This window comes from Tripterygium wilfordii, chromosome 17 (genome assembly GCF_013401445.1).
Source record: "Tripterygium wilfordii isolate XIE 37 chromosome 17, ASM1340144v1, whole genome shotgun sequence".
Taxonomy (NCBI): Eukaryota; Viridiplantae; Streptophyta; class Magnoliopsida; order Celastrales; family Celastraceae; genus Tripterygium; species Tripterygium wilfordii.
In genome coordinates, this window is record NC_052248.1 from 4,900,694 (window position 1) to 4,912,737 (window position 12,044).

A 12,044-nucleotide genomic window follows, 5' to 3' on the forward strand; every position below is an offset into this window, starting at 1 on the left:
AGAGAACAAATAATACATTGATTCTTAGTCTTAGTGACAAAGGTGCTAAGAGGGATTGAGAAGATGAAGTCGCCAGTTGAGGTGTGACTGTTGTTAGGTAAAAATCCAAGAGGCTTAAAGCGGACAATGTCATACCAATGCAAAATATGTGGGGTCCATAGTCCCAACAACATAAGTGCTGGCATTGTAGGGATAACATCACAAGATTGGCTGGTTATGGTAAAAAAAAAAGGTTCATTGGTTGAAACTTGAAACAAGGAGTGGCATACAAAGTTATACAACCGAATTTGAATTTGAATTTGAATTTGGAATACAACTATTGAACCATTATAACATTATTTGAAGATGAGGGGACAACTTTGCATTTGAATATTGCTTATTTATTGGGTAAATTTGGTAATACACACTTGAGTGGGAAGAAAATATAACAAAAATGTACCTAAGTATTTACATTTTTGAATAAAATTCTCTCACATTTTCCTGTATCAAATCAAATTTCTTGGTTTTGAATTCCAAAATAATTCTAATCAAAATTTAAAATACAAAGTAATCAATTAGCGATGTGAAACCCACAACTTGAATTTCAACTCTAGATTGGAATTGCTTTTTTTGGTTTTTAAAAATAATATAGCCGTTAAATCCGTTACATAATTGTGGGATCACTAAACAAAGGGAAATGCCAGCTTGGACATGACGGACTCTCACGCCTCTGTATCTTCATACCGCCAACCTATAATCCACCGTAACGCACGAGCAATGGAACATGGCCAGATCCCCACGTGGCATTGTTTTGGAATCAAATGAAGAATTTTCAGCAAAACAAATTCATATTTTTTTAAAAAAAAATATCAAGTGGACCCCACGTACACCACCTCTTTCTCTTTGTGGCCTGCCGGTTTCTTCTCTGTGTATATAAATGTATATGATCTCACTACTCTTCCCCCATCCCAGGGGCTTTTCACAATCTCTCCGACTCTGTCTCTCTCTGCAGATAAAAGAAGAAGAAGAAGAAGAAGAAATGGGAAGAGCTCTTGTTTTGGCTATCCTGGCTCTTGTTCTGGTATTTGTCACGCCTTATGTTGAGGCCCAATCTATGGCTCCTGCTCCGGCTCCTGCCAGCGATGGTAGTAACTCTATTCCTCTCTTTCCTTTCTTCTTCATAGATCTGTTGCTTTTACTGGTTTCCGAGGATCTTAAAGTGTGTAATGTGTATTTTGTCAGGAACTTCGATTGACCAGGGAATTGCATATTTGCTGATGATTGTTGCGTTGGTGCTTACATATCTCATCCACCCACTCGATGCATCTTCCTACCATTTCTTTTAGAATTTTATAGATTATTATTATAGCACACCACTTGGTGTTGAATTTGAGTTTAGAGTAGCAGAGCAATGCAGATATTGTTTGAATTTCTTATGTCATTCATTCAGTTGTTTTGATTGAATGTTGGATTCTTCTTTCTTGTCATTCAAATATCAGATCCCCTTTTTTATCTCGTAACTTTCAAGACTCCTTACCATTGTTGACTCACAGAAACACTGTACATCCTAAGTAGGATTCTTCAATTCTAGCATAAGGGAATGCAGAGGCTCAAACTCGATATCACACACATGAATGTCATCTAAACTAGAACATTGCAACACTCAAAACATTAATCTGTGGATCCAAAAATCAAAATTATCAAACAAAAACAAAAATCAAACTGGTACAACAAATGAAAAAATTAGCAACTTAAACTTGTGGTTGATTACATGGTGTATCAGAGAAAAGAAAACATTTTATGAAACTAACGAAAAATAGAAAAGAGAGAATCTTCCTTTTTGGCAACTTATTCTCATGATGCCTGCGCCACTGAAAAAGTGCAAAAGAATGTTGCACCAGCTCTGCAGGCCACTAAAAAAGAAAGAGAATTTTTATGTTCTAGATACTCTTATTCAACTGCTGCTCAAGCATCCATGGGTCAGTGAAAGCTTTGCTGTAAGTGACCCGAGGACCAGACTGGACTTCTTCATGGGCATTTAGTCATTTTGATCATTAAGCTCATATCTGTGATGCAATGTATCCTTGACAACTTCGTAAAAAGAAACAACTATTCCAACAGATGGTCCAGCGCGACTAACACGGGGACCGATTCCTGTAAATAGACCCTTCAAGCCTCCATCCCTGAACCAAACAAGCCCCATTACACTGACATGTCAGTTAAAGTATAGTAGTAAACAAATCCAAAGTTGTCTCATGAAACTGGCTCAAAATCATTTACTATTATTTTGTAGCCAGCATGCTTGACCATAGCTGGCACTTGCTCATGTAAACATTCAGGGAAAAATAAACTACTACTACTTTAAAATCATTGAAGCTAGAGATGACTGAAATCCACCTAGGAAAGTTTAATTCCCCTTTCTGCAAAATTGGAAACAAGACCCAAAAAGAAAGGCAGAAAGAAGAGCATACTGTATAATTGCAGCGATTTTGCCACAAAAATTATTAATGGTGCAACCAAATTTATCACAGCCTCGAATGCTCGGGTTTAAAGCAAAAAGGCAGTTAAAATCAGGATGCAAAAGGGATGATTTTTCAGTGTATAACACATGTAGACATTCCTATACAAGTGACAAAAAAAGGACCGACCGAGCCTGATAAACTTTGGAAAGCAAATGCAAACAGGTTTTTTTGCCTCATTTGCTACTAGCTCTGTTGTCAAACACTTACTAAAGCACAGCCAATGGATCATAAAAAATTCTTGGACTTATGGCTGTCAAAAAGCCCTTAGTTCGTGAGAAGGTTAGGCATCCACTAAATCACACAAGCAAACGAGTGGTTGGTCTAATTTATACTTCATGGCTAAGAGTCTTACTAACAAACCAATCTCAGAGCCATCCTAACTTGTAGCTAATACAGAGTGATCGTTGGACTGATGGACTCTTACAAATGAAACAAAAGACACTAACTTGAAGCCTCCACCTAGATGCCAGACAGAGGGCAATTAACCTGAACAAACTGCAGAGGAGGTTCCCAATGATGAAGCCATAAAAGCAGACTTTGAAAAGTGGAGAAGATGCAAAAGAAGCAGAGGAGCGAAATTTCTAGTTTTCCTATACAGGGGCAGAAGTATACTTTTTGACGTAGAGTAAGTAATGCAAGAGTGCTACAAACCTCCATATTTCCAGCAGCGTCTCTCTTGTCGTCATCTTCAATGCTCTAGCTGGATCTTTCTGAAATATGCAAAATGAGCACCCCCATTAAAAACCCACAGATAAGACATAAATAATACCAGGTCGAACCATCAAGTCATTTGATATCCAAGAACTGTCATCCTTCCCATTTTATTTTCAATTTCATTTCTTGTTATTTTCCTAATCATAATGCTAAATTCCATGAAAAATAATGATCATTCAAATTATACCCAAAGTAAAATAAGAAAAGATAACACTCCAATATAATTTTCAAAAATAATATCAGTTTGCCCCTCCACATATTATGTGGGGTAATATCTGCGTACATCCTGCCTATCCCTGACCCGTCCACCGCAAGAGCCTTGTGCACGAGAGTTGTCTACCTCTTTTATTCAACTAGTGATCATTGTACGTTACCTTTTCTATTTGGGACTTTTTGTTGACAAATAAAAAAAGAACGAACCTAAATATGCCACCAATGTACAAGAGAAGCATAACACCCAAGGATAAGAAGAGAAGCGATTATATATTTGTCATCGAATTCTTCAGTGGTTCATCAATCAATATAAAGATGTGCTAAAATGTACAAACACTCAATATTGGTACTTGAGAAGTATACAAAGCCACTCACTGGATTAGTGATGTATGGATCAAGCACTCAATAAAAGCAATTTATTCCTGCCATTTTTTAAACAAGTGACTCTTGATAAACAAAGTAGTTTAAAATATCTACTTTCACATTGATTTGTTTGCCTTTTTCTTTTTCTTTCTCATGGCATTTGTGAGGTTTGGGGGTTGCTAAATATGCATGCAATTCAATGAAGCCTGGTTTGTGGTACCTCTATTTGTCGTCGAGTTTTTGCAACATCGAGTGGACAAGTAGCAGCGGCTGCAAGGCATCCTGCAACAAAACCAGCAGCAAAATTTGCCCCTAGAATGCTGGCTCCTCTAGGTTCATCACCCACTACAGCAAGAATTGTTCTCCTGATCTGTACACTCAACACAAAAGAAGCAATCACATTGGTTGAGAGCAGGTGTACAACATCTTATAGAACCTAGATGCAGAATAGCTTGAGAGGATAAAATCTCACAGGCTCCAGAGTTGACCAGCAAATGGCAGAGAAAGGAACATCTCGAGCTAGTTGTGCTCCCAAACCAGTCCACAAGATGCGGTAACTCTGTACTGTTACAAAAGGTATGCAAGTTACAATAATTTGATGGCTATCCATCAAACTCCGTATTCCACAATGGATCACCCTTTGTCAAACACCAGGAACCAATATGAACATCTACAGAAACTATAAATTTAGTGGTTAACTTACAATTTTGACTGTTGCTTGTGCTTCTCAGAGGATTGATGACCCTGTGTAACGTCTTCAACACTCCAGGAGGCTTCACACCATTTTTAGTTTCTTTAAATGCCTGTTAGAAATACTGATTATAGATAGATTCTCAATAAATCAAGGATCTTCAAAGTTCTATCATATATAGATAATAAACAAATCTTCATAACTATATAAAATTTTTTTGCTTTTGACATAGCAAGTCAATCTCATAAATAGTATAACATAGGTAATAGTCTAATAGATCCCAATATCAAATATGAAATATATATTCCAAGACAATGTCTTTGTTAATGATCACAATGCACTTGTTATGACTTATGAGGCAAAATAAACATGATGTGAAATAGACATAGCTAGTCATTTTCTAGTGAATAGCCACAATTAATAGATATTGTGCGTTCAACTTCATAGGTTGATTCAGCAAAGAAAATTCTAGCCACAAAAGATAGCAACTATATATGTAAGACAAATTCAACACTCACATTGAGATCCATGGATAGATTAGTAATGTTTTCATGATAAATAAAGACATTGATAAACAGAGCTACGCTTACCTGCATCCGTGTCCTTGCTAGTTCAACAGGATAACAACTAATGCAGGCAAGTGAGCGTGCAAAAGAGCCAGCAACCATGGGGACATAAGGGGTCAAGGCTGGAGCATTGTGAGTTGTGAAATCCTCCATTGAATTTCGAAAAATGTCATAGCACGGCAAGTATATTCCCACCTGGTTGACATTGAAAACAATGATCATGAGTGGAAGATAACCTGAAAGATATATTCAGTATCTCACATCAACCCAATGTATGGTATCAACCACTACAATAAACCATAAAATAGAAAATATTCGCTGAGAGTAAAACTTACAGTAGGCACAGCCAAAGCTAAGCTTGCAGTTGTGCCTCTCCAAAGTCTTGCAAATCCCTCCTGCACAAATTTATCCATTTGAATACTCGAATAATTGATTTCTACACCAGAAATACAGTAAAATATGAAAGATAACTAAGCCCTGAATATAGTAGAGTCACATGCAAGATAATTGTCGAATCTCCTACTGTCATACGGAAAATATCTTTGGAAGGTGCAGTGCTTGTACTACAATTAATTGTGCATAAACACATTATGCAAAATGTTCTCTAAGCATACATCATCCAGTGCTAGTACAACATATCACTATAATTTTAACCAGCCATAGAGGAACTTCATTTGTAGTGTTAAATTGTAAGTTGTAACACTAGATGTGAAAGGAAACAACTATCAGCATTATAAATTACCTGGCGTATGACTTTGTGGAAGACATCCAGAGTTCCCTTATACCGGTTACATTCGGAGCCAGGAACCGCACATGAACTCTGTGGTGTACTCCTCACATCTGAAAGCATCTAGCAAAACACAATTTGAAGTCCCAAAAATCAACTATAGAAATCCTAATAGAGGAATAGAATTTCTTCTTATCTGGGTCTTGTAGAGGCTCCACAGCCAAAAAAAAAGAAAGTAAATTACAGCTCCACTTACAGTATCTGTTTCGAAACATGCCATACATAGACCCTGATAAGAAACTCCAGCCGCCTGTGCTTGCAGTCTTGTCTGCATATATAAGCAGTAGAACAAGCAAAATATTCATTAATTCCAATTCGATGGCGTCTTAATATTTGTCAGGCAAAATCAAAAAGAGATTGTAAAATGAAAATTGGAACGGAAAATGAGATAACCTTGGCGACATCGAGAGGGTTAACTATGACGGCGGAGAGAACCGCGGCACCGGCTGCAGAAAATGACCTCTCAATGAAACCTAAATCGGTATCTTTGTTACGGGAATTCTTTGAATCATCGTCTTTGGGAAACATAGTTGAAGACACGTTGCCATCCAAATCAACTCTACTGGCTGCTGCGCCTATCCATGAAGGAACGCTTGGCCTTGAACCCACCATTTCCCTCCCTCTCTCTGCCTCCTCTAGGTCTCTTTACAATCTTCTACAGCTAGCATCTTGCATAAATGGAAAAATAAAATTAGCAAAAGAAGATTCGTGGCGTGGAAATGAGGGCGGCAAACAAGTGGACTGTTCACCCCAAAAGTCCAAAACAAGGAAAAGTTTGTCCTCGCTACCTTGTGAGCTGGGCTGGGCTGGGCCTGACGACAAAACTTTCTTATTAGGCCCGATGGTTAGACATGTGAGTGAAAGCCCAAGTTGGACAAAACGCCCCTTAAGAAAGCAGAGAAGATCGGGTCCGTTTGGTAGAGCGGAAATATTGATTTTCAATGTTAGAGGAAAAACTGTAGAAAAAAAACTGAGTTTAAAAGTGTGAAATATGTTGTGAGGTGTTTGGTGAAGTAAAAAGTGACACTAGCAGAAAAACTGTTGAAATAAAGTATTATAATATTATATTTTTTTAATTAATATTAAAATCTTATTAAAATTAACCCTAAATTAAATCTTATTAAAATTAATTTTAAGCATTAATTAATAAATATTTTCTTAATTTAATTTTATAGTAATTTAATATAATTTTAATTATTAATTAATAAATATTTTTACTATATTATTGTGACTTTATTATTGTAATAAAAATATTAATTAATAAAAATAGGACTCACATTTTGTATTATATTATCTATTAGTAATATATCAATTAAAAAAAGACCCATATTTGATATCAATATAAATCTTAAAAAAATAAAAAGTAACTTTTTGGCATGGGAATGCATGGGTCCCACGCCTTTAAACTAATCCGCTAGCAAATAAGCTCCCAAAGCCAGTGGATCCGCTGGACTCATGTGTCGTTTGGCACAGTGGAAGCCGAAAGCAGATCCGCTTCCACTTTTGTTGTACCAAACAGGCACGATGAATAGTCCAACAGCAGATCTTAGCGATGGCAAGGTGTTCTTTCAGCCATAGATTCTTTTCAAAAATGTTACGGATCACAATAATTCATCTTATCACTAGGATGACTGCTATCACTTCTGAATTCTTTTCTAGGTAATGACCTAGAAAAAACCTATGCACGAGAGATGTTTGACAAATATTTTGTGTGATTGGGAATCTCATTTTGTGTGGTAGTGAACTCTGCATAACAATCATTCGTTGATGGAAACTTCTTATGAAATTGTACATTTTCTTCTGGGTCTGAATGCATGTTGATTTGTTATAATTTCTTAGAAGGTTTCATTTTGAACAGTCGACGTGAAAGCATCCTTCTCTATCGTTTCCAAATTTCACACTAGCTAGGCCTATTGGCCAAAACTATAGTGAAAATGTTTTTCTTGATTAGTCTAAGTTTAAAATAATTGTAGTTGATTGAATAATATGCTGAAGGTTTTGGATATTTGAACCCCCTATTTTGAACCCCTCTCCTAAACTCCCTAGTTGTCATGTCATAATTAAATGCACATAAAAAATTGTAACGTATATATATATATATATACACATATACATATACATATGCATATATATATATCTATATCTGAATTTTTTTTCTTTTTTTTGGGTTTTTATTAATTTTTGTAATTATTATTTTCCTTTTTAATTTTTGTGTAAAGAAAAGATAAATTATCTTTTTTTATATTAATTTGATAATTTTTTAAGACATAGACAATAATTTATTCAAGCACATGAACAAAAGTTTCAGAAGAAGATTTGATGAATCTATACGAGTGCATGTACGTATCGAATCGTTCCGCATATGGAGTAGCCCATGCAGCTGCACAAGTATGCCTACAGTGAACCCATCCAGGCGTGATGGGAGGCATTGGATAATCCCTTGTCAAACAAACTTTGATGTAGTGATTACCATTTACGTGTCTAAAGCGACGACAACGTGCTGATAGGGTAGTGGAGGAGCTGTACGTAGTGGTAGATATGTCCAACTCTCTGCATGATGAAGAACATGCAATATTACATTGTATGCAGAAACAATCAACAGACCCATGTCTGGCATTGTCATCTAGCGCTCAAATGGTGCTGCAATATCATCTCGGGAAAAGTTCAGTGAGCGTTCAACACTATATGAACTCTCTTCACCGCCAAGTATTTCAACATATTGTTTCCGAAATGCGTCCAACTCTGTCATCAGGTTATACTGGACATTGAGCCATTCATCTTCCCCATGACTAAGACACACAGCTATTGATCGAAAGCCGCAATTTCCATAAGCTTTTACATCTTGTACGTCCCTAATGTAAGGATGCAGTATAGCTAGAAACTTATGAATATAGGATCGTAAAGAGTAATTTTCCTTTCTCGGCATCGAACTTCCTTGTGTAGAGAGAGATTAAGTATTGTAAATAGATGAGCAACTGTGTCTCACTGGTCCATTAGAGTGGAAAAAATCATACTCAAAGATGTTCGATTCGGGGCATCCGGGGTATGGATGTCCCTCCATATATGATGTAGGATCATGATTATGCTCCGCACACACCACCTCCACCATCCAATCATCATCTAGTTTCATTTTCCTCCCTCCCAATTTGAATGGACTTTTTTTTTTTGTGACAGTCTGCTTTGTTGAGGATTTCTTGCTTTGGTAATTGCCCCCACAATCACATTTGAACTGTAATCTTTGTTTTTTATTGAACCCACCAATATATGATCTATAAATGACGATGATATATCCCAATTTACGTCCAGTTTGTTAAACCCCAATCGATCAACGATTGTCGTGATTTGAACACTTGATAATGTGTTAGTCTACTTTTGATAATGTGTTATTCATTCAACATAACAAAAGAGCTCATATTTTGCTTGACTAAAACATTATACCACATCAGTTTCAAATTCACCTCTATCGTCAACTTCGATATTATCTGCCATCTCGTCTGCATGTTCGTCTTCTTGCTTTATTTCGGCTGAGATAAAATCACCCTACCAACAATATAATTTACACTGAGTATTTGCAAAAAAAAATAGTAAATAAAAATATTTACTTAAAATGCACCAAATAAAAAATATTTACTTAAAAATATTAAATCAATATCAATATTTACATGTTCACTTGAACTGCTTGGCAAATGGTAGTCGAAAAAATCGCTCAAGTAATCCATATCCACAACATGTGGAGGCTTATACTGTTACGTGTACATAAACGACTACTCCACCATGAAAACTTGAAACCGATGAAATGAACATATAGAGACTGTTGTACTGGAGGATATACACATAGAAAGAAATAGATATATATAGGTGGATATGGTGTGGGTGAAACCGTGAAAGATTAGAGGTGGTAAAAAATCGAGCCCAAAGGTGGAAGTACCTGTTGAGAGAGAGGAGATAGACTGCCAAGATTCTCATACAATTTACGCCAACAGTAACGACATGCTCATGAATAGTAATCAGTCTTTCCGTTCAACGAGTCTTTTCTATCCATCCTTATACATGAGGCACATGCAAAATGTATAAATTATTTGATTGATTGATGAGATGGGATAGGGGGTTTGCATAGAGTTATAGCGGGCTTCGAATAGTACAACCCTATGCTCAATTTGGTCTGACATCCTAGATCTTCTCAAAAGGGAAGTGGTTGCCAACAGTGGTGAATCTAGACATGAGGCACATGCAAAATGTACAAATTATTTGATTGATTGATGAGATGGGATAGGGGGTTTACATAGAGTTATAGGGGGTTCGGATAGTGCAATCCTATGCTCAATTTGGTCTGACATCCTAGATCTTCTCAAAAGGGAAGTAGTTGCCAACAGTGGTGAATCTAGAAAATAGATTGTGAGAGGCTTGGGGTTATTGGTTCGTAAATATCTTTCTTTAAAAAAACAATAAATAATATAAACAATGCCAACAAAAAGTAGACAAAGAAAATCATGTATTATTACAATGATGAAAGTCTTACATAGTACAATTGACACTATTGAGTTTTCATCTTTTGAAAATTATCCATGATCATCTCATTATCAATTTCATCAAAAATTCTCTCAATAAAGACAACCAAACTATCACCCAATCATTCATAACTCATTAGATTGTGCAATGTAGCTTGATAATATTCATAGCCAAAAATACATGCTCAACAGTAACAGTAACAACTAGCAACATCAATGCCAATGTCAAAAACAAGTATATTGAATGATACACTTTATTTCTTCCAATTTTGACCATTTTACTAGCAAGCTCACCAATCCTTTTTAGGTCAGCAAAATCATTGTTAAGGCGCATATCGACGATATAAATATCAAGTTGATCACGAAACTTCTATCTATCAAATTTGGGAAAGTCTTTCAAACAATATTCAATTGGCCAAAGTAGTATTTCCTTATCAAAATGAGAGAACGAATTAGACGGATTCAAGCAAGCCACACATAGGAGCAATTCAGTATTATAATCAGAAAACTGAGCATTCATTTATCGCAGTTCTATGTCCAGAATATTATAGAAAGTCTCAACCCGATAATTATGTAGATTTTTCATTTCTTCATTTTCTTCGCCCTCGAATTACATATATAACTTCCATATCAGCAAGCCATATATTGTAGTGTTTGTGATAAATAATTTGTGATTGCCAATATTTTTCTCATCAACAAGAGGTTGAAAACACATTTAAATGATAAACGTCTCTCTGCTCTCATTAACAAGAGAATAGAAAAATCGATTGTCAATATTTTTCGGCTTTATTTATTTGCTTAGTTGTTAGATTTGAAATCATCATACAAATTCAATTGTCCAAATAGAGTTTTAGAGTTTATCATAATTGGTAGTCAATTAATTCTTGTGGGAACGATAACTCTCTTATCATTATATTACTTGCACGATTTGTACGCTTGCAAAATATCGCATCAATGCTCCGACACATCCTCTCCTTCCTTCCAACAAAAGAAACTGTAAGAACAAAATGTTCTATCAAAAAGATGGGAACACCTCTGGACGTCCATATCCAATCTTGAATTCAAACAGAAAGATCAAAATGACACCATCAACATGATCTCCATGTGACCACATCCAATATATATACGTCTTGAATTGGATGTGGTCTCTCTCTCACCTTGTGAACCTCAGGCTTTTCTTTTAGCCAAATTTGGTTTCTTCAATCCTGAACCACTATTAAAATAGTGGGTTTTTAAGAATCTTCACAAGTTAAATAATAGAATCGTTAACAAAACAGAGAGGAGAGGGGGATACGTGCGTGGTCTAGGATTTATAGATCCAAATGGATGATATGGTTAACAAAGATGACAAAGAAATGGCAGAATATGAGAAAGAAAGAAGCAATGGAACAGAGGAGGAGGGGGGAAGCCTCCCAAGTGCAGCTTTTCTTCGAGACCTGAACCTCCTTATTGTGTTACTTTCCTTATCCACGCTACCCAACGAAGACACCTCTTCTTCTTCCACTTCACAGGAAAAAGAGAGGACAGCGATTGCAGGCGAGCGGGTTAAGACGACCTGCATACCAAGATTTCACAAGAACAATAATAATCGAATTAATAGGCATCAAGAATTACATCAACTGCAACGAAAACCAAGGTTCCAGACAATTATAAAGGATTTCAGGTAGCCATCAATGTTTCTCTTCTATTCTTTCCTATTTT

At 36.2% G+C, this 12,044-nt stretch overlaps 2 protein-coding genes across 3 annotated transcripts; one reads left to right on the plus strand and one right to left on the minus strand.

Annotated features, from left to right (window-relative positions):
* The first annotated feature begins 934 nt into the window (after positions 1 to 934).
* Positions 935 to 1,408, plus strand: LOC119983059 (arabinogalactan protein 20-like). The gene is made up of 2 exons (XM_038826717.1): positions 935 to 1,124; positions 1,222 to 1,408. The coding sequence occupies exons 1-2, from the start codon at positions 1,019 to 1,021 to the stop codon at positions 1,323 to 1,325; spliced, it is 210 nt and encodes a 69-aa protein (XP_038682645.1). The 5' UTR covers positions 935 to 1,018; the 3' UTR covers positions 1,326 to 1,408.
* Positions 1,409 to 1,702: 294 nt separating this feature from the next.
* Positions 1,703 to 6,550, minus strand: LOC119983058 (mitochondrial carrier protein MTM1-like). 2 transcript variants are annotated; one of them, XM_038826715.1, is made up of 10 exons: positions 6,229 to 6,550; positions 6,032 to 6,103; positions 5,791 to 5,898; positions 5,384 to 5,443; positions 5,073 to 5,243; positions 4,495 to 4,594; positions 4,264 to 4,355; positions 4,012 to 4,161; positions 3,153 to 3,211; positions 1,703 to 2,162 (listed from the first exon to the last, which is right to left on the minus strand). In XM_038826715.1, the coding sequence occupies exons 1-10, from the start codon at positions 6,445 to 6,447 to the stop codon at positions 2,018 to 2,020; spliced, it is 1,176 nt and encodes a 391-aa protein (XP_038682643.1). In that variant the 5' UTR covers positions 6,448 to 6,550; the 3' UTR covers positions 1,703 to 2,017. The 2 variants fall into 2 exon arrangements, with proteins under 2 accessions (XP_038682643.1, XP_038682644.1); XM_038826716.1 differs by having other exon boundaries at positions 5,791 to 5,888; positions 6,229 to 6,370.
* Between the last annotated feature and the right edge of the window lie 5,494 nt (positions 6,551 to 12,044).